The sequence below is a fragment of the Pogoniulus pusillus genome, chromosome 26, assembly GCF_015220805.1.
Source record: "Pogoniulus pusillus isolate bPogPus1 chromosome 26, bPogPus1.pri, whole genome shotgun sequence".
NCBI lineage: Eukaryota > Metazoa > Chordata > Aves > Piciformes > Lybiidae > Pogoniulus > Pogoniulus pusillus.
In genome coordinates this window covers 770107-790842 of record NC_087289.1, presented here as the reverse complement: position 1 = coordinate 790842, position 20736 = coordinate 770107, and the positions used below count along the sequence as shown (strand labels likewise).

At 57.3% G+C, this 20736-nt stretch overlaps 1 protein-coding gene across 3 annotated transcripts; it reads left to right on the top strand.

Moving 5' to 3' along the window:
* Window positions 1–480: 480 nt before the first annotated feature.
* MLF1 (myeloid leukemia factor 1) lies at window positions 481–19115 on the top strand. Of its 3 annotated transcripts, none has more exons than XM_064164771.1 (8): window positions 481–584; window positions 7552–7708; window positions 12730–12774; window positions 14405–14491; window positions 15308–15436; window positions 16834–16993; window positions 17806–17938; window positions 18971–19115. In XM_064164771.1, exons 1-8 carry the CDS (start codon window positions 538–540, stop codon window positions 19071–19073), a joined length of 861 nt encoding a protein of 286 aa, XP_064020841.1. In that variant the 5' UTR covers window positions 481–537; the 3' UTR covers window positions 19074–19115. The 3 variants fall into 3 exon arrangements, with proteins under 3 accessions (XP_064020841.1, XP_064020843.1, XP_064020842.1); XM_064164772.1 differs by lacking the exon at window positions 481–584 and adding an exon at window positions 7311–7345; XM_064164773.1 differs by lacking the exon at window positions 12730–12774.
* Window positions 19116–20736: the final 1621 nt, after the last annotated feature.

Here is a 20736-nt window from a genome sequence, read left to right as displayed (position 1 = left end):
TTTGGCTCCGGCCCGCGATGCTCTCCGCTCGGTGCCGGCGGCAGCCCGCGGGCTCCTGCCGAGGCAGCCGCTGCAGCCGCTTGGTTTTGCTGCCACCTCCTGGAGACACTGAGTCTAAACGCCCGGGACCGGGGCCGGGGCAGCGGCAGCGGCGTGGGCAGCGCTGACAGCGCCCGCCAGCCCGGGGCCCGCACCCCAACGAACCGGGCCAGGCCGAGCCGCGCCCCACGGCCTCTTCGGGCAGTAAGGGAGCGTCGGGAGGCAGCCAGCCCGAAGGGCAGCGAGGAGATGCCCCCGCTCAGTGCCGCTCCCCGCTCAGAGCCGCTCCCCGCCGGGCCCGGCGCTGGGCCCGGCCCGAACCTTCTGGAGCTGGGCCGCGCGGGGCCCACGGTTACCACGGCAACGGCAGCGCCGCGGCGCCCCGCCCCGCCCTGACGTCACAGCGGCGGCGGCCAATGGGCAGCGCTGCCGGGCGTGGCGGGCGGCGCCGCGGGGCTGCGGGGGCTGGCGGCGCTCAGAGCCTCGGGAGCCGCAGCCATGTTCGGGGGTCTGGGGCGCTGCTTCGAGGAGGATCCCTTCTTCCGGTGAGGGGCCTGCCCGCCGCCCGCCCGCCGCCCTCCCGCCGCCCGCCCGCCGCCCTCCCGCCGCCCCCGCCTGCCCGCCGCCCGGGGTCTGCCGCGGCCCGGCCGTGCTGCCGGCCGAGCTGGCGAGCAGCGCACCTGGGGTCGCCGGGAGGAGTCCCAGGGTGGCGAGGGGCATCTGAGGTGGCAGGAGAGGTGCGAGGTGGCAAGGAGGCGAATCCGAGGTGGCAAGAGTGGGTCTGAGGTCGTCAGGAGGGGTCCGAGGTGGTGAGGAGGGGGTCTGAGGTGGCCGGCGCCGGTCGCAGCCGTGCTCGGCCGTTACCCGAAGGCGGCGGCTGTGGGAAGCGCCGTTGGAAGCCGCCGAGGGGCTGAGGTCGTTGCCGGTGGTTTCAGAGGGCAGAGCCTTCTCTCGCCCCCTCCTCGGTCATGTTTGTGATCTTCGCTGCCTCGGGGCGCGCCGAAGCCCTCGGGAGCTCAGATCCGGAGGCGTTTAGGCTGGAGAAGACCTCCAGGAGCGCGTAGCGGCGCTGGCCAGGGAATCGCTGCCGCCGTTGGTTTGGGTCGCTGGGTGCTACTTTTTCTTCTTGCAGAGCAGCCAAGTGGCTCTGAAGGGTTCTGCTTCCCCCCGGCCGCCGTTGTCCCCCTAGCTGCTGTCGATGCTTACACTAAAGATCCCCAAAGGCTCTTGCGTTAGACTCAGCAGAGGCAAATTGGTTCCTTGTGCCCACGTCCCGAGCGGACGCTGGTGCCCGGGCGCAGCAGACGGGAGGCTGGGGCAGAGCATGTTTGTGTGTTCAGCTCGGAAACCAATTTCTCTCTCCTGGGGATCGCTGCTACTGAAGCCTAAATCTAAGTAGAGAAACGCCTGAAATGCCCTTAGGAGCGCTGGGATAGCCCCAAGTGCTGCAGCATCCAGCCTGGCCGGCAGGTAAGCAGGGAGCAGGGACCCCCAGGGAGCCAGAGTCGTTTCACGTCGTTCCTGGGGATGCGGCGCATAACTCCGCGGGGCTTAATCCCGGGCAAGGACAAAGGCGAGGCCGGGAGGGCGTCGGGGCCTGTGCCGTGGCGTTGTTGGCTGCGTCTCTTGGTTACGGACGGTCCAGCCGCGGTGGCTTTGTGCCTCCGAGAGGAGAGGCTGCTGCGGAGCTCCAGGCTGCTGCGCAGCTCCAGGCTGCTGCCCCCGGAAGGCGGATCGGGGTGCTGGGGCTCCAGCAACGGGGGCGCTGCTGCTCGGGGGCTGTGCAGGGAGCCTCACTCTGCACACCTGCTGCCTGAGCGGGTCCGGCGAGGGGCAGTGGAGCTGGGGGAGGCTCCGGAGGGCAGAGCAGCTAAAGGAGCTGGGGGTGTTCAGCCTGGAGAACAGGAGGCTGAGGGCAGACCTCAGAGCGGCTGGGAGCTGCCTGGTGGAAAAGGAGCTGGGGATGAGCCAGGGTGTGCCCAGCTGGCACCGGCCTGGCCTGCATCAGCAATGGTGTGGCCAGCAGGAGTAGGGCAGGGATTGGTCCCCTGGGCTGGGCACTGAGGAGGCTGCACCTCAAATCCTGGCTTCAGTGCTGGGTCCCTCGCTCCCAGGATATGGAGGGGCTGGAGCAGGTCCAGAGAAGGGCAACAGAGCTGGGGAGGGGTGTGGAGAAGAGAGCTGGGGAGGAGTAGCTGAGGGTGTGTAGTGCTGAGCAGAGGGGGCTGAGGGTCAGACCTATCTCTCTGCAGCTCCCTGGGAGGATGCAGCCAGCTGGGGTTGGGCTCTTCCCCTAAGGAACATAGGATAGGATGAGAGGAAATGGCCTCAAGTTGCACCAGGGCAGGTTTAGATTGGACATGAGAAGAAACTTCTTGACTGAAAGGGTTCTCAAAGGCTGTCACAGGCTGCCCAGGGAGGTGGCTGAGTGCCCATCCCTGAGGTGTTTCAGAGCTGTGTAGGTGTGCTGAGGACCATAAGTTAGCTCCAGGTTGGGCAGAGTTGGGGAGCAGCAGTTGGGCTGAAAGATCTTTTCCAAGCGAAACGATTCTGTGCACTAAAGCAAAGATGGAAATGAAGCCTTGTTAGCAGCAATTTGTAGTGTGCTTCCCTCTTCTTTATTCATTTCACTTCATTGTCATTGTAGCTGCTGATGCCAAGGGGGAAAAAGAGCCTGGAGAAGCTAGAGGAAGGGTGTGTGTGTGAAAGGGATGAGAGAGGCTGATCTAGAGATTAATTTTCTTGGCACCAGCCTTGTAAATCTGCTCTGCATGCAGTGGGGAAACAGAGCCTGTTACTTCAGATAAGACTTGCTTCCAAAACAGTGTCATGATGAGCTTCTGTTGCCTCCCAGGGAGAGCTTTTCAGTGGAAATAGTGCCTGGGTGAACTCAGAGATGTCTCTGTGTGTGAGCAGCTGTCCTGGGGAAGCAGCAGTCAGTCAGCTGGGCAGGCAGAGTGCTGCCCAGCTCCAGCCCAGTCAGCCTGGCCAGCAGCAGCATTGTCTCCTGCCGAGTGCAGATGGCTCTGCTTTGAATTCCCCAGCACACAGCTTTTATTTGCTTGCTCCAGGTGTTACCTGCAGTGGGAGGCTGCAGCTTGAGGCTTGCATAACTCCTCAAGTGGGGAAAAAAAGTCATGCATTCATCTTCATGCACAGGAGGCTTTCCAGAGAACGAGCTGCACTGCCTGCCCCAGCATGCTGCTTTGCAGCTGAACAGGGGCACGGGCTGCAGGGAGGAGGGACAGCGGCACCTGAACGGCAGCATTCAGCCTTGGAGCTTAACCCCCAACTGCACAAAACCTGAGTGGGGTGAAATGCTCACTTGTGTGCTGCCCACAGCAGCCTTTTGTTCCACGCAGTAGGTGTTTAAGATGTAAATCTGCTTGGAGAGTGTAATGCTGAGGCTGAACGGGTTTTTTGCTGTTGTTGCCTTCGTTCATCCTTGCAGCCACCTGAATGTCAGGTGGAGGTCAGGTTGTGTTGCTGCAGAGCAGTGGGGTGGCAAACGTGTCAAGCATTTCTCCCCAGCACTTAGCCTTGTCGCTGGTTTCTGGTGAAGGGCACAAGTTCTGTGTGCAAAGCACAGCTCCCTGTTTCCTCGGCATTTTCATGCTAGGAGAGTGCAAAGAGTGCAGGAAAGGTGTCCTCAGCAGAAGGATCCCTAAAAAAGGTCAGGCTTGAAGTCTGGTGTGTTCAAACCAGAGTGTTCCACCCTTCTGTAGGTCTGTGCTTTGAACAAGGAACTGAAGGCCTTGCATCCTCTGCCAGAGAGACCTGGACTTCATCTGTACTCTCAGAGCATTAGAGGTTGGAAGGGACCTCCAGAGATCATCAAGTCCAACCCCCTGCCAAAGCAGGGTCTGCTGCCCCCAGCATGAGAGGGACACAGAGGAGGCCACAGAGATGCTGCCAGGGCTGGAGCAGCTCTGCTGTGAGCACAGGCTGAGGGAGCTGGGGGGGTGCAGCCTGCAGAGGAGAAGGCTCTGGGAGGATCTCAGAGCTGCTGCCAGGGCCTGAAGGGAGCCTGCAGGAAGGCTGCAGAGGGACTTGTGCTGAGGGGGTCTGAGCCAGGCCAAGGGCAATGGTTTGGAGCTGAGGAAGAAGTTGTTGAGTGTGAGGGTGGTGAGAGCCTGGCACAGGTTGCCCAGGGAGGCTGTGGCCACCTCCTGCCTGGGGGTGTTGAAGGCCAGGCTGGGTGAGGCTTTGAACAGCAGAGTCCAGCTGAGAGGTGTCCCTGTGCATGGCAGGGGTTGCAGTAGCTGAGCTCTGAGCTGCCTTCCAACATGAGCCATTCTAGGATCCTGTAGCTGTGGTTTGAGTCTCAGCCATCAGGGGATAGGTTTCAGTGCTTGGAGGTCATCCAGCCAGATTCCATGACTAGGTATTTTAGGTGGTGGCTGTAATTCCCTGGAAACCTGCTCTTCCACACCAGTTCTCTCTTGACTGTGCTGGGTATTTCTCCTCCCCCTGTCATTTCTGCTTTGCCCTACTCCAGAGCACATCACCACTGCATTATTTCCTTCAGGGCTTGACAGCAGCAGCTTCTTCCCCTGAGTGGCTCCCTGAGGTGTCCCTGGGCTTTAGTTCTGCCCCTAAATCATAGAGTCAAGCAGGTTGGCAGAGAGCTGCAAGCTCACCCAGCCCTGCCCAACCAACCAGACCATGGCACTAAGTGCCCCAGCCAGGCTTGGCTGCAACACCTCCAGCCACAGAGACTCCACCACCTCCCTGGGCAGCCCATTCCAATGCCAATCTCCTCTCTGCTAACAACCTCCTCCTCACATCCATCCTGACCCTGCCCTGGCACAGCTTGAGGCTGTGTCCCAGTCTGTCACTCCGCAGTAGCTGTCTTTCTTCCTTGTGCTGAGGTGCAGGACGCCCAGGGAGCTGCGCTGGGCACAGGAGGAGGCTTTGTGCTGCAGAGTGCCTGGTGCAGGCCTGCCTGAGGCTTGTGGTGTCAGGGCAGATTGCAGCATGCCCGTGCTGCCTGTGGCAGCCCTGAGCCTGGCTCCTGCTCGGGCTTTTTCCATCTGCTCTTCATCCTCTTGCTGCAGGAGCTGCTTATCGCCTTAGGACAGATGTTAAGCAGCAGTCATGTGAGGGAGGGAGATTAGGACCTGCCCAACCACAGGAAAGCTACTCCAGAGCTGGAGAGGTCTGTTTGGGCTGGAGGCAGTTCAGTGGCTGCGTGGCTTAAAGGGACACTGTGTGACACAAAGGCAGGCTGGGAGGCAAATGCAGCGCTGTGGCTGTGCCCTGCTGTGCTTCGCACTCCACGCAGCTCTGGCACGGGAAGGCACCAAGCAGAGAGGTCACAATGTCCACGGGCAGCCTGGGACTGGAGAGGAGGAAGAAACTGGGGAGGGTGAGGGTGGGGAGAGACTGGAACAGGCTGCCCAAGGAGGCTGTGCCTGCCCCATCCCTGGCGGTGCTGAAGGTCAGGTGGGAGGTGTCCCTGCCCATGGCAGGGGACTGGAACTGGATGATCCTGAAGGTCCCTTCCAACCCAACCCAGTCCATGACTCTATAAAACCAGTCTCTGTGGGGCTGGAGAGGGGGTGGGCAGGAGAAAAGCTGCGAGGAGGCTTTCAAGAAGAAGTCATTGTGAAGGCTTGGGATGTTGCAGGCAAGGTTGTGGTGTCCTGCAGAGCTGTGAGGTGTCTGGGGAGTGCCACAGCACTGATAGGAGGAAAGATGAGGTGTCCTTGAGTAAGCATCCCTGGGAGAGCAGTGCTGCCCTCAGTAAGTGTGCCTGGTGTTCAGCAGGAACAGCAAAGGGGGAAGCTGGACTGGAGGTGGTGAGGAAATGAAGGCTGGGTTCTGTGGGAAGCAGGGAATGGAGCTTGTGTGGCCTGTGGAGCAGGGAATGAAGCATGGAGGGGCTGAGTGCAGGAAGGGTTTGTAGCCTTGACCTGCAGGCAGCAGGCTGAGCATCTGTTGTGCTCTGCCACAATCAGCTTTTGCTCCTCTTTTGGCCTCAGGAGTCTTCAGTTCTTGTGCAAAGCAGAGAATATGAAGAAGTGCAGAGTTCTACACTCTGGCCACAATGACCCCAAGCAGCACCACAGGCTGGGGCCAGAGTGGCTAAGAGCAGGCAGGCAGAGAGGGAGCTGGGGGTGCTGGGAGAGAGGAGCTGCAGAGGAGGCAGCAGTGCCCAGGTGGGCAGCAGAGCCAATGGCATCCTGGGCTGGCTCAGGAGCAGTGTGGGCAGCAGGACAAGGGAGGTTCTTGTGCCCCTGTGCTCAGCACTGCTCAGGCCACCCCTGGAGTGCTGTGTCCAGTTGTGGGCTCCTGAATTGCAGAGAGATGCTGAGGTGCTGGAAGGTGCCCAGAGCAGGGCAGCAAGGCTGGGGAGGGGCCTGGAGCACAGCCCTGTGAGGAGAGGCTGAGGGAGCTGGGGGTGTGCAGCCTGCAGCAGAGGAGGCTCAGGGCAGAGCTCATTGCTGCCTGCAGCTGCCTGCAGGGAGGCTGTAGCCAGGTGGGGTTGGGCTCTGCTGCCAGGCCCCCAGGGACAGAAGAGGGGGACACAGCCTCAAGCTGTGCCAAGGCAGGTCTAGGCTGGATGTTAGGAGGAAGTTCCTGGCAGAGAGAGTGATTGGCATTGAAATGGGCTGCCCAGGGAGGTGGTGGAGTCTCTGTGGCTGGAGGTGTTGCAGCCAAGCCTGGCTGGGGCACTCAACTCAGTGCCATGGTCTGGTTGGTTGGGCAGGGCTGGGTGCTGGGTTGGGCTGGGTGAGCTTGGAGCTCTCTGCCAACCTGATCAGTTCTGTGATTCTAAGTGAGTAGTGACAGGGAGCAGCTCGAGCAGTGCTGTGTGTGTAAGCCAGGCTTTGGGAGCGAGTGGTTGGTGGGGTTCTGTGAGGTTTTGGAGACAGAGGTGAGAGGAGAGGGAAACTAACAGAGAAGCAAAAGAGCAGTGAGAATCCTTCCAAGCAGAGGAAAAGGAACATGGTTTGTGGAGGGGGGAAGGGGAAGGCACAGATGCAACAGACTGAAGTAAAAAAGCTGGCTTGAATTTAGAGGCATTTGGGTCAAAGAGGATGAAAAGTGGAGTGGGAGCAGCCAGCAAAACAAACTTGAGAGGTGAAGAGCAGGGAGAGACTTCATGGGGCACTGTGAATGCAGGGAGTGGTAGCTGGGGTAGGCTTTGGGAGAGGGCAGTGGCAAAGCAGAGAGGGGGGGAAGGATTCTTCTGCTGTCGGGGGTGGAAGCAGCGCTGGAGGAAATCCGGGTCCATCTGGTGGCAGACAGCAAGGAGGCTGAAGTGAAGGATGGCTGCAAGGATGGAGTGCTCTTGGACAAGGTGGGGAAGGAGGAACAGTTGGGACAGCCAAGAGCGTGGCAGAGCAGGGGAGGCAGCTGAAGGAAAAGAAGTGAGGTGGGCAGGAGGTTGTGAGGGAGAAGGAAGCCCCTCGGTGGGGTGTCCCTACCGGGAAGAACTGAGCCCTGTGGAGTGATGCCAGGCAGAGGGAGCCTGGGGCCTGTGTGTGAAACAGCTCTGCCTTGCAGGGACCCCTTCGCTGCCCACCAGGAGCATGTGCGGCAGGTGCTGCGGAGCTTCTCCGATCCGTTCGGCCGGGATCCGTTCCTCAGCCTGCCAGCCGCGGGGGAGAGCCCAGCGGCGCCGCGCCGGGACCCGCAGCTCGCCCGCAGAGGCGGTGCCAGGGTGAGTGTCAGCTTCACCTCCCACCGCTGCCGCCTGCGCCTCGCACCGCGGGGAGCCGGCTTCACCCTCCCACTTCTCTTCGGTTCTGGAGCTTGGCTCAGCCGTGGCAGCCTTGGGCAGGTTGTGTCTTCCCCGAGTGAAATGTGAGTCATGTCCCCTTGGTGCTTCCCCTTTAGAATCGTACAACGGCAGGGGCTGGAAGGGACCTTCAGAGCCAGCCCCCCCGAGAGAGCAGCGTCATGGAGAGCAGGTCACACAGGGACACATAGAATCACAGAGTCACAGCATGGCAGGGGCTGGAAGGGACCTCCAGAGCTCAGCCAGTCCAGCCCCTGCCAGAGCAGGAGCACCCAGAGCAGGTCACACAGGAACACATCCAGGCAGGGTTTGAATATCTCCAGAGAGGGAGACTCCACAGCCCCCCTGGGCAGCCTGCTCCAGGCTCTGGCACCCTCACAGGGGAAAAATTCCTCCTCAGGTTCACATGAAACTTCCTCTGCCTCAGCTTCCACCACTGCCCCTTGTGCTGGCACTGGCATCACCCAGCAGAGCCTGGCTCCAGCCTCCTGCCACTGATCCTGTGCATACTGATCAGCATTAATGAGGAACTCTGTGTTGGGTTCATCAGGTCCACATCCTTCCTGTGCTGAGGGCTCCAGAGCTGTGCTCTGTGTTGAGGAGTTGCAGGTGAGGGAGATGGATGCAGAGCTCCATAGTGCTGTGCACTCCCACCTGGAGCTGAGCAGCAGCCAATGGTCTCTGACTTGCAGAATCTCTTCAGGGCACGCAGGGCAGTTCTGGTTCATGCCTCTGTAGCTGACCCTTATCTAGTAGCTGTATTTAGAAGGGGCACAGATGAGTTCCTCTCCTCCACAGCCTGGCTCTGCAGCAGCTGAGTGCTCTCTGCCTCTCACAAGCCACGCTGGATTGTGCACAAGGCGGCTGGAAGACAAAGGCAGATGACAAGGGCTGGTGGAACTCAGCCAGCTTTGGTGCTGCTGGTTCAAACCTGGATAGTTAGAGCTTAATAAGCAGAGCTGGAACACAGGCTGCCAGCTCTGAGTCAAAAGGGTAACTGTCAGATTCCTTCCTCGGTGCTCACACACTGCCAGTTAGTTTCAAATATAGACTCTGCTGGCTCTAATTAGGGTCTGATCTTCCCTCCCCTGAAGCAGACTCTTCAACCTTGGGTCAGTAGATGCCTAAAACCAGATCAGACTTCTTTCTCCTTTAGACAAAGAGCACAGCACACCCTAGGGGTTTGTGTCCCTTGCTCTTGGCAGGGAGGGATGAATGTGGGGCACAGAAAGCCTTTATCTGCTGCCGAAGGAGGACGCTGAAGGTACAGGAGGGTTGCCTCGGTGTGATAAGCACAAAAGCATTCCACACCTGCTCGAGTCCTCCCCGGATCCTTTCATGTTCCTCATGCCTCACCTCAGAGCTGTCAGATGCCACAGAAGGCTCAGCACTAATTACTGGAGCCTTGGAGTTGTCTCAGACTGCTTTTAGTGATTCAAACACTTAATGATTCCTTTTTCCTGCAGACAAAAGTCTCTCTTTAGTGCCGTGGCAGATGCACTGCTCAGCTTCCTCACGGCAATTAGTGACGGTAGTGCAGTGCTGAGGGGGCCTGGGGCATGCCTGTGTGCTCAGAGCTGCCCTCTGCACTTCAGTGCCAGTTATTTGGTAGCCTGGTTTGACTCAGCCACCCAGCTGGGCTCTGCACAGCTCTGCCTCCTGCTTTACAAGCAGCAGAGTCCCCTGCAGCAGCTCAGCAGCCATCAGTGCAGCTTGGAATTTGCTCCCCTTTCTCAAGCAGGGTCAGGTTTTAGCCTTTGGAGGCAGAGGAGGAGGATGAGGAAAGGATATGAGCAGGAGGGATGGGGTAGAACACCTGAGGAAGCTGTTTGTCAGTGGGTGGTGTTTGGCTGTTGTGCTGTATCTTAGGCAAGCAAACCCAGGCTGGGTGGAGAATGGATGGAGAGCAGAGCTGGGAGGGACTTGAGGGTGCTGGGTGATGAGAAGCTCAGTGGAAGCCAACAGGGAGGGGATTCTGCCCCTCTGCTGTGCTCTGTGAGAGCCTCCTGCAGTGCTGGGGCAGCTCTGGAGTGCCCAGCACAGAGAGGGAGCTGCTGGAGCGGGGCCAGAGGAGGCTGCTGGCAGGGCTGGAAGGGCTCTGCTGTGAGGCCAGGCTGGGAGAGCTGGGGTTGGGCAGCCTGGAGAAGAGAAGTCTGCAGGGAGGCCTTAGAGAAGCCTGACAGGATTTGAAAGGGGGCTACAGGAGAGCTGAGGAGGGAGTTTGGACCCAGACAGGGTTTGGAGTGACAGGATGAGAGATAAACTGGAAGGAGCTGGATTTGCATTAGACCTTGGGAGGAAATTCTTCCCCATGAGGGTGCTGAGGCACTGAGCAGGTTGCCCAGAGAAGCTAGGAAGGCTCCAAGCCTGGCAGTGTTGAAAGTTGGAGGAGGCCTTGAGCAAGCTGGGCTGGCAGGAGGTGTCCCTGCCCCTGGCAGGGGGATCAGAACTCAGTGACCTTTAAGGTCCCTTCCAAGCCAACCCATTCTGTGATTCAAAATCCCTGCCACCTCTAGCAGTGACTGCACAAGCAACCACCACAGCCTTTCCCACTCCTCCTGCTTGCAGCTGCCCAAACTCCAAGCAAATAAGCAACTTCCATTTGCAGACTTTGAGGCTGATCAGTTCCCTTTGAAGGGGTCTCAAGCTGCTGCCTGCAGACTGGCAGGGGAAGCAGCAGCCCAGGGGAGAGCTGCACACAAGAGACCTACTCTCATCCATGTTGATGAACTCTTGGTTCATTTCCTCATCCCCAGTCTTGCTGGATGAGGCCTTGAGCAAGCTGGGCTAGCAGGGGGTGTCCCTGCCCCTGGCAGGAGGCTTGGAACTCAGTGACCTTTAAGCTCCCTTCCAAGCCAGCCCATTCTGTGAGTCCCTTTCACAGCTTTTTGCATGCTTTATGAGTCAAAGTTTGTGGTCTTCTGATGCCTGAGGATGCCCTTTTGCACTTGAGAGGTCGACCAGAAAGATCCACTCTGCTTTCTGTCACTCCCTGTTGGAACTGAAAGGTCCATGCAGGCATCCAGCAGGCAGGGAGCTCCTTCCTCCTGCCCTGCAGGTGGTTGTGCAGGGGAGGGTTCTGTGGCAGCAGCCTCTCTTCAGGCTGGCTTTTCCATGACCCTCCACATTCCAGTTTCCTGGAACCATCCCTGTGCTTTCCAGCATCCCCCTGCCCTGGCAGAGAGGAGTGTTCAGTATCAGCTGGTCCAGCAGGAGCTGCCTTTGCTGGTGTTCATAGCCACAGCTATTCACACAGCTGCAGGAGAAGGAACTTGCCCAGGGAGGGTTTGTCTTGGGGCTGCTCCTGCAGATGATGCTAGATTTCCCCAGAACTCCTCCTGCAGTGACCTTTGCAAAGTGCTGACAGCTTAAGGGTCTGTGTCTCAGCTGGGATGCTGTGAGCAGCTCAGCACCAAGGCACCACTCTGTGTCTGCAGGCTCTAAGCCTTGTGTGCCAGGCAGAAATGCAGACCCCAGGGGTTCCTGAGCTGTTGATTTTTAGTGACCTGCCAGGGTTGGGAGCCTGTGTTTGCAGGAGTGTGCAGTCTGGAGCACTGTGCAGTGGTTCTGAATGATCCTAGTGCCAAGGCTGTGCCAAAGCTGATCCTCAGCTGCCGCTTTGATGTGCTGCGAGCACAGAGCGAGACAATGGGGTGGGCTGGAAGGAGCCTCCGAGATCATTCAGTCCCAACCCCCTGCCATGGGCAGGGATGCCTCAGGGTGCTCAAGGCCTCATCCAGCCTGGCCTGGAACACCTCCCTGGGCAACCTGTGCCAGTGTCTCCCCACCCTCACTCTCAACAATTTCTCCCTCATCTCTGCCCTCAATCTCCCCTCTCCCAGCTCAGAGCCATCTTCCCTCCTAGCACAACAAGCCCATGTTGAAAAGCCCCTCCCCAGCTTTCTTGTATCCCCTCTCAAGCCCTGGCAGGCTGCTCTGAGGTCTCCTTGGAGCCTCCTCCAGGCACAACTCTCCCAGCCTCTCCCCACAGGGGAGGTTCTGCAGCCTCTCTGAGCCCTCCTCTGGGCCCTCCGCAGCACCTTCAGGTCCCTCTTGTGCTGGGTTCCTCAGAGCTGGAGGCAGTGGTGCAGGTGAGGTCTGAGCAGAGGGCAGAATCCCCTCCCTGTGCTGTTGGCTGATCAGGACTGAGGAGTCCTCAGCGTGGTGCCAGCCACACCTGTGCCCTGGCAGCTCAGCACTGCAGACACATGGCTTCTGCACACAGCTGCTCTGGCTCAGCTTGCTGCACCACATCAGCAAGGTCCTCTCCAGGACTGGTTTTATTTCACCTGGGGGTGTTGATTACAGCCAGCTGAAGGTGATCCAGCAGTGCCCAGGTGGCCAGGAAGGGCACCAGCAGCCTGGCCTGGATCAGCAGTGGTGTGGCCAGCAGGAGCAGGGCAGGGATAGTCCCCCCAGACTGGGCACCAGTGAGGCTGCACCTCAAAGACTGGGTTCAGCTTTGGGCCCCTTGCTCCCAGAAGGACACTGAGGGGCTGGAGCAGGTCTAGAGAAGGGTAGAAAAGGTGGGGAGGGGGCTGGAGAGCAGGGCTGAGGGAGCTGGGGGTGTGCAGTGTAGAGAGGAGGAGGCTGAGGGCAGAGCTCGTTGCTCTCTGAGGCTGCAGTGAGATAAGAGTTGGTCTCCCTTCCCAAGGAATGAGCTAGGACAAGAGGAAATGGCCTCAGCTGGCCCAGGGGAGGCTCAGTTTGGACATCAGAGGAAACTTGGGGTCTCAGAGGCTGGCACAGGCTGCCCAGGGAGGTGGCATGCAGAGCTGTGGTGGTTCAGCAGCAGCCTTGCTAGAGTTAGGCAGTGCTGGAGCTGCCCATCCAGATCTTCTCCAGCCCAAGGCCTGCTCTGGCTCTGCCTGGGAGTGTCCCACCTCAGCTGCTGTGTCTGCTGGCAGCTACGATGACTCAGTCACTGCTCCTTTCTCTTCTAGGCAGCAAGCTACTCCCTGGTGCCCTTCGGAGGCTTTGCCAGAGTGGTTGGTATCCCAGGGGCTGGCACCCTGGCGGCTCCTGCTGCTGTGTGCATGCTTCTGCCTCAGGAGGGCATGGGCACAGCCTGGGCTGGGTGTGCCTGGGGCTGCCTGCCTTGGTGTCTGTGTGGTGCCAGAGAGAATTCATTTGGCCTCGTTCAGTGAAGGGGCTGGGGTGGGCTAAGCATGCTGGTGGCAGGGCTGTGGAAGTGGCTCCTTAGCAGCTGGCTTCTCTGCTCAGGGTCTGTCTGCTGGGGCTTGAGCTCTGCTGGCCACGAGTGAACAAATCCCTGCAGAGAGAGCCCAGGCTTGGCACCAGCACAGAGTCATGGAGTGCTCTGGGTCAGGTGGGACCTCTGATCCCAACAAGACCTGAAGACAGAACTGCCACTGGCACTGGGCCTGGAATGCTCTCCAGCTGTAGGTGGTTGAGGCTCTGGACTATCCTAAAAGATGTGTGAAGAGCAAACAAGTGATGGCCCTCGGGGAGCCTCCTGTTTGCTTTGGCAGGCCTTAAAGAGCCCTCTGATGGGAAAGCAGCTTAGAGCATGGCTCCCACTTGTGGAGCAGCCAGCACTGAGCTTGGCCCTTTGCACTGCTCCACAGGCGCTGACTCTTCAGTGGCCCCTCCCAGAGGCAGGAGGGACGCCTGGCTTCGTGTGGCACTGCCACTCTGTGCCAGCAGCCCTGCCTGGGGAGCTCTGCCTTGTGCCAGCAGCATCCAGAGCCTGGCACTGCCACTCTGTGCATGCAGCCCTGCCTGGGGAGCTCTGCCTTGTGCCAGCAGCATCCAGAGCCTGGCACTGCCACTCTGTGTGTGCAGACCTGCCTGGGGAGCTCTGCCTTGTGTCAGCAGCATCCAGAGCCTGGCACTGCCACTCTGTGCATGCAGCCCTGCCTGGGGAGCTCTGCCTTGTGCCAGCAGCATCCAGAGCCTGGCACTGCCACTCTGTGTGTGCAGACCTGCCTGGGGAGCTCTGCCTTGTGCCAGCAGCATCCAGAGTCTGGCACTGCCACACTGTGCATGCAGCCCTGCCTGGGGAGCTCTGCTTTGTGCCAGCAGCTTCCAGAGCCTGGCAGTGCCACTCTGTGCATGCAGCCCTGCCTGGGGGAGCTCTCTTTGGGCAGTGTTGCATCTTCTGCTTTCTTCTAGAGCCACTGAATGTGTTGGAGTGGAGCTGCCATTAAAGTCCTGAGTTTCAGTTCTCTGGTGATGGTTTCTTTACCCACTCTGCCCTTTTATGAGTACCATCTGCTGCAGCCATGCCTGCTGGGGGGCATTTTCAGTGTGATTCCAGCTGCTAAAAGGGATTTACAGTGAGGTGGTTTGATTATCAATGGATTGCAAAGGCATGGGAGGTCAAATGATTCTGTAGCAGGATCCGCTTAGGTTATGAACATAATTGTTGTTAATTGGCCACAAAATGAGCTTATTTTGTTGTCTGAGTGTCAAACATTGCCTCCTGCCTTCCCAGCACCTCCAACAGTCAAGCTCCCTGTGCTGGCTGTCACTTTTTCCCTTAAAAAGCTGCTGTCTGTGTCTGTGGAAACCTTTTTGGTCTGGGCTGGTTTGCATGAAAGAGAAGCTGAAGAGCCAGAAGCCAGAGTTGATGTTTCCTCTCTTCTCTTTTGGCAGGATGCAGACTTTGGGGAACCTTTCTTTGCCATGGACAGGATGATGTCAAACATGAGAAACAGCATGCTGGAAATGCAGAGGAAATTTGTAAGTGTTAAAAGCAACAACCACCACCAACCCACCCCTGTTCTGCTCGAAGTCTGCCTGACAAAAAGGTTGGTTTCAAATCCCAGCAGGGCAGGGCTTGGAAAGGACCTCTGGAGCTCAGCCAGTCCAAGCCCCCTGCCAGAGCAGGAGCAGCCAGCACAGGGCACACAGAACACAGCCTGGGAGGGGACTGGAAGTTCTCCACACAAGGACACTCCACAGCCTCTCTGGGCAGCCTGCTCCAGGCCTCCACCACCCTCACAACAAACTTTCTCCTCCTGCTCAGGTGGCACCTCCTGGGCTCCACTTTGTGCCCACTGTCCCTGGGCACCACTGAGCAGAGCCTGGCCCCAGCCTCTTTCCCCCAGCCTTTAGCTGTTGCTGAGCACTGCTCAGCTGCCCTCTGGGGCTGCTCTTGTGCAGCTCTCAGCCCCAGGGCTCTCAGCCTCTGCTGCTCCCAGAGCTGCTCCAGGCCCCTCAGCAGCTTTGCAGCCTGCCCTGGGCTCTCTCCAGCACTTCCCTGTCCCTCTTGGACTGGGGAGCCCAGAGCTGGATCCAGGACTCCAGACATGGCCTCACCAGGGCCTGTCCTGTTTCCTTCACAGGGAAACCAAGATCCAGGCAAAGGCAGGGCAAGAGTGAGGCCATGTCAGATGCCAAGGTCCCTTCTCAGCAGGCCTTAATTGTGGTGCCAGGACCAAGGGGTAATTTTCAGAGGGGTTTTTCTAGTTGCTCCTGAGGTAGCCTCAGAAGTCAAGCAGTAGCTATTGTCAGAAGTTTTACCTGGCATTAATGAGAAGCCTTCCTTGCCTGCAGGATGACCTGTCTGCCCACCCTGGTGCACACACATTCAGCTCCTCCTCTGTGATGACCTACTCCAAAGTAGGTGATGAAGCACCCAAAGTCTTCCAGGCCTCAGCTCAGACCCGCACAGCCCCAGGAGGTGTAAGTACTGCTCTTGGCAAGTGGTGATCAGAGCCTGCACCAGACCACAGCTCCCTCCAGCTTCCCTGTGCTGCAGACAGTTCCTCTTCTAATTTGGAAATGTAGGGGTTGGGAGGGAGCTGTGGAGGCTGAGTCCAGCCCCTCTGCCAAAGCTGGGTCACCCAGGGCAGGTCACCCAGGAATGCATCCCAAAAGAGGTGCTGCAGTTTTGCTCTGCAGGGCAGGCTGCTGGAGCCAGAGTGCTGCTCTCCTCCTCAGCACACCTCAGATTGGCTGTGGAGTTAGCAAACAGAGGCCCAGCACAGCTGATTCTTCAGAGCCCTCTCCAGTGCCTTTCCCTCTGCTGCACTCCATGCTCCTCCTGCACACTCGACACCATCTCAGCTCCCAGCTGGCAGAAGCTGTCGGTGCTTGCTGCTGCAGATCCCAGCTCCTGCCCTCTCCCCCAGCCCTGTGGGCTGCTTACGTAAGGCTGCAGCTGAAGATGCCCTCTCACTGCCTTGCCCCTGCAGCTGTTGCCTCTAATCCTGCTGAGCAGTTCGAGTTTGAATTTGAACCCTGCCGTGAAGTTCATGAAAGACTACACTTGAGCAGGAGAGGCCCCGGAGGGCTGCCTGGCGGGGGCGTGGGCAAGCTCCCGCAGACACTTGGGTATCAGAGAGGCTGCTAATAATACACCTCAGAACACGGTGCTAAGTGGTTGCCTGGGTTTCGAGCCAGTCAACAGGACAGCCTAGCTCCGAGTTGTCCCTTCTGGGGGGCACACAGCAACCTAGCAATGAGTTGTGGCTTTGTGCTGACAGTGTTGGCATCGACTGCTGCTGTCACCGAGGAGAATGCTGAGGACTTGTCTGCATATTTAGTCTAAGCTTTCCCCCCCAGTAATGAGCACTGCAGCCAGCAGTCCTCATCCTGCCACTCCATGCCTTGGCCAAATGTCCTTCAGCTCTCCTGTAGTCCCCTTCTAATACTGGAAGGTTGCTCTAAGGTCTCCCTGGAGCCTTATGCAGGCTGAGCAGCTCCGTGGACATCAAAGAATCCTAGAATGGCTCAGGCTGGAAGGGAGCTCAGAGATCATCTACTGTAACCCCTGCCATGAGCAGGGACACCTCTCAACTAGTACAGGTCGCTCAAGGCCTCATCCAGCCTGGCCTTGGACACCCCCAGGCAAGAGGCAGCCACAGCCTCCCCAGGCAGCCTGTGCCAGGCTCTCACCACCCTCACACTCAACATCATCCTCAGCTCCACCCTCCCCCTGCTCTGCCTCAGCTCCAAATTTTCTCACCTCCTTCTCCCCATTCAAACCCGCGGGAGTGGGGGGCAAGAGGAAAGGTGTGTGGCAGGCAGCAGAAGGAAGGTGCTGGGAGGAGACTGACTCTGGGCTGTTGTCTGCTCAGGTTAAGGAGACGAGAAAAGCACTGAAGGACTCTGAGAGCGGAGTGGAGAGAATGGCCATAGGGCACCACCTGCAGGACCGTGCTCATGTCATCAGCAAGTCCAAGAACAGCAAGACTGGGGATGAGGAAATGAACCAAGAGTTCATCAACATGGATGAGAGTAGGTCTCTTGTGTGCAGCTCTCCCCTGGGCTGCTGCTTCCCCTGCCAGTCTGCAGGCAGCAGCTTGAGACCCCTTCAAAGGGAACTGATCAGCCTCAAAGTCTGCAAATGGAAGTTGCTTATTTGCTTGGAGTTTGGGCAGCTGCAAGCAGGAGGAGTGGGAAAGGCTGTGGTGGTTGCTTGTGCAGTCACTGCTAGAGGTGGCAGGGATTTTGAATCACAGAATGGGTTGGCTTGGAAGGGACCTTAAAGGTCACTGAGTTCTGATCCCCCTGCCAGGGGCAGGGACACCTCCTGCCAGCCCAGCTTGCTCAAGGCCTCCTCCAACTTTCAACACTGCCAGGCTTGGAGCCTTCCTAGCTTCTCTGGGCAACCTGCTCAGTGCCTCACTGCCCTCCTGGGAAAGAATTTCTTCCTCTTGTCCAATCTAAATCCATCTCCAAGCTGGAGATCCAAGATGGATCCATTCCAAGTTGGAAGCCATCACCTCTCATCCTGTTACTCCATGTCTTGGTCCAAACTCCCTCCTCAGCTCTCCTGTAGCCCCCTTCAAATCCTGGCAGGCTGCTCTAAGGCCTCCCTGCAGCCTTCTCTTCTCCAGGCTGCCCAACCCCAACTCTCCCAGCCTGGCCTCACAGCAGAGCCCTTCCAGCCCTGCCAGTTAGTCCCTGTTCCCACTACCCTTACAAACAGAGAGAGGCCTCCTGGAGCAGTCAGAGGGTAAAACACTGCTCCAAACCCCTCCCTTCATGAGGTGGTTTTTTTTCCTGTCTTGTTTGTGTGGATTACAAACTAAGTGTTTGTTTTTCAGCTGAGGCCCAGACCTTTGATGAAGAATGGCAAAAGGAGATTATGAAGTTCAAGCCATCAAGAACTGGAGGCCATTTGGAAGCTCCAAAGTACAGGAGTATTCATCATATTCCCAAGGAAGATGGACTGAGAAGGTAAAAAGAGATTCCAGAACAGGGACTCATTGCAGCCAGATGAAGATCCAGCTGTGAAGCTGACTGCTTGTGAAGCAGCAGTGCTGCCAGGCAGGCTGAGCAGAAGGAGCATCTTCTGACACCAAGCTAGGAGCAGCTGTGGAGCTCTTGGAGGGTAGCAGAGCCCTGCAGAGGGACCTGGCCAGGCTGCATGGGTGAGCAGAGGCCAATGGGATGAGACTGAACAAAGCCAAGTGCAGGGTTCTGCACTTTGGCCACAACAACCCCAAGCAGCACTGCATGCTGGGGACAGAGTGGCTGAGAGCAGCCAGGCAGAGAGGGCCCTGGGGGTGCTGGCAGAGAGGAGCTGCAGAGAAGGCAGCAGTGCCCAGGTGGGCAGCAGAGCCAATGGCATCCTGGGCTGGCTCAGGAGCTGTGTGGGCAGCAGGACAAGGGAGGTTCTTGTGCCCCTGTGCTCAGCACTGCTCAGGCCACCCCTGGAGTGCTGTGTCCAGCTCTGGCCTCCTCCATTGCAGAGAGATGTTGAGGTGCTGGAAGGTGCCCAGAGCAGGGCAGCAAGGCTGGGGAGGGGCCTGGAGCACAGCCCTGTGAGGAGAGGCTGAGGGAGCTGGGGGTGTGCAGCCTGCAGCAGAGGAGGCTCAGGGCAGAGCTCATTGCTGCCTGCAGCTGCCTGCAGGGAGGCTGTAGCCAGGTGGGGTTGGGCTCTGCTGCCAGGCCCCCAGGGACAGAAGAAGGGGACACAGCCTCAAGCTGTGCCAAGGCAGGTCTAGGCTGGATGTCAGGAGGAAGTTCCTGGCAGAGAGAGTGATTGGCATTGGAATGGGCTGCCCAGGGAGGCACATTCTGTGCTTCTGTGATCCACAACCTCCCTGGAGGTGTTCAAAGCCAGGCTGGATGGAAGCCTTGAGCAGCCTGGGCATGGCAGAGGGTTGAAGGTCCCTTCCCACTCAGCCCACTCCACGGATCTCTGGCTGTGTTTTCCCCCTTGCCTGGCCTGTGGTGGCTGTGCCTGATGGTTGGGTGTCGTTGCAGGGAGAAGCCTCTCGCCATCACAGCCTCCAGGGAGCCCAGAGCTGCTGTGGGGAGCCTCAACGTGAGAGGAACACAGCTGCCCCTCCAGAGCAGCAGGAAATAAATGGCTTCCATCCTCCACTGCAGGGGGTGGAGGTCCTGCAGAGCTGTGCTGATGGTGCTGCATTGCTTACCCTGGGATAAGGACACATCTCTACATGACCAACCTCTGTTCTCTGTTTTAGTGAGCCTTAGTCTTGACCTTGCTGCTCTCCTCTGACAGCTGAATGTTCTGGACAGCCTCAACTCAAAAACCATCTCACTTCAGCAGGTTTAAATACACACTTGAAAAGCACTTTAATGGATTAGCAGGGATTCGGGGGGGAGGGGGAACAAAACCAACCCCAACAAACAGCTTCTGATTTGCAAAGGGTTTTCTGCACCCCTCTCAGAGTGGCAATGCAGCTGCTGCTGCCCCACACTAAATGGCATAGGAAGGAAACTGGCCTAAAGAATTACTACATTTGGGTTTAGGTGATAGTCATTGATAGCAATAGAAATACTCTGATGGATGGCAACAGAAAGAGACAGTGAAAATAAGAGCAATATAATAGTGAAATTAAGATGAATAGAAAAACAGGGAAATTAAGAGGAATAGAAAAGCACTGAAATTAAGAGCAATCTAAATACAGCAAAATTAAGAGCAATATAGGCACAGTGAAATGAAGAGCAATATAAATACAGTGAAATTAGCAATATAGACACAGTGAAATGAAGAGGAAAAGCACTGAAATTAAGAGCAATATAGACACAGTGAAATTAAGAACATTATAAATACAGTGAAATTAAGAGCAATATAGACAGAGTGAAATGAAGAGCAATATAGACAGAGTGAAATGAAGAGCAATATAGACAGAGTGAAATTAAGAGCAGTATAAATACAGTGAAATTAAGAGCAATATAGACAGAGTGAAATGAAGAGCAATATAAATACAGTGAAATTAAGAGCAATATAGACACAGTGAAATTAAGAGCAATATAAATATAGTGAAGTTAAGAGCAATATAAATATAGTGAAGTTAAGAGCAATATAAATACAGTGAAGTTAAGAGCAATATAGACACAGTGAATTAAGAGGAATAGAAAAGCAGTGAGATGAGCAATCTAAACTCAGCAAAATGAGGAGCAATAGAGACACAGTGAAGTGAGGAGCAATAGAAAGGCAGTGTAGGCACTAAATGGGCACATAGTAGATGTATAATATCTCTCTTGTCTTTCAGATCAGGCTGTAAATTGGCTTAGAGCCCCCAGATTCACCTCCTTCACAGGCAGAAAGCCAGAGGGAGTAGTTGTGGTGGTAGCAAACTGTAGCTCCTCAGCACTGTGTTGGGCAGAGGTAGTTTCAGTCTCATTTTCTCTCTGTTTCTCCCTTGCTGTGTTACTGTGGAATTAGTTTTCATTCTTTTCTGCTTTTCTCCAGCAGATGTAACTCTTTGGTGACAGTCCCAGAGACTGAGCTGTAGCTTAGTTATTCAGCAGCAGGTGGGAGGAAGTGGGTCGAGGGAGCAGGAGTGGAACTGGGTGCACCAGCATTGACCTGGAAGCTAGCAGGAGCCTTGTGTGCAGGAGAGCATTTGAGATGTGCTGCCCTCCTGCTGTGCCCTCTTCCAGTGGGTGCAGGCTGCAGAGCTAACGCCTGATCCCCCTCCGTGGTGAGCTCAGTTACTGCTGGGTGAAGCTCTGAGGTTCTCAGCCTCCTGTCAACAGCCAGAGAGGTCTCCATGTGT

Coding starts and splice junctions, on each gene's coding strand:
- MLF1 (XM_064164771.1), top strand. CDS start 538: ATGTTCGGGGGTCTGGGGCGCTGCTTCGAGGAGGATCCCTTCTTCCG. Junction 12,775..14,404: donor TCGGAGGCTTTGCCAGAGTG/GTTGGTATCCCA, acceptor CTCTTTTGGCAG/GATGCAGACTTTGGGGAACC. Junction 15,437..16,833: donor CCCGCACAGCCCCAGGAGGT/GTAAGTACTGCT, acceptor TTGTCTGCTCAG/GTTAAGGAGACGAGAAAAGC.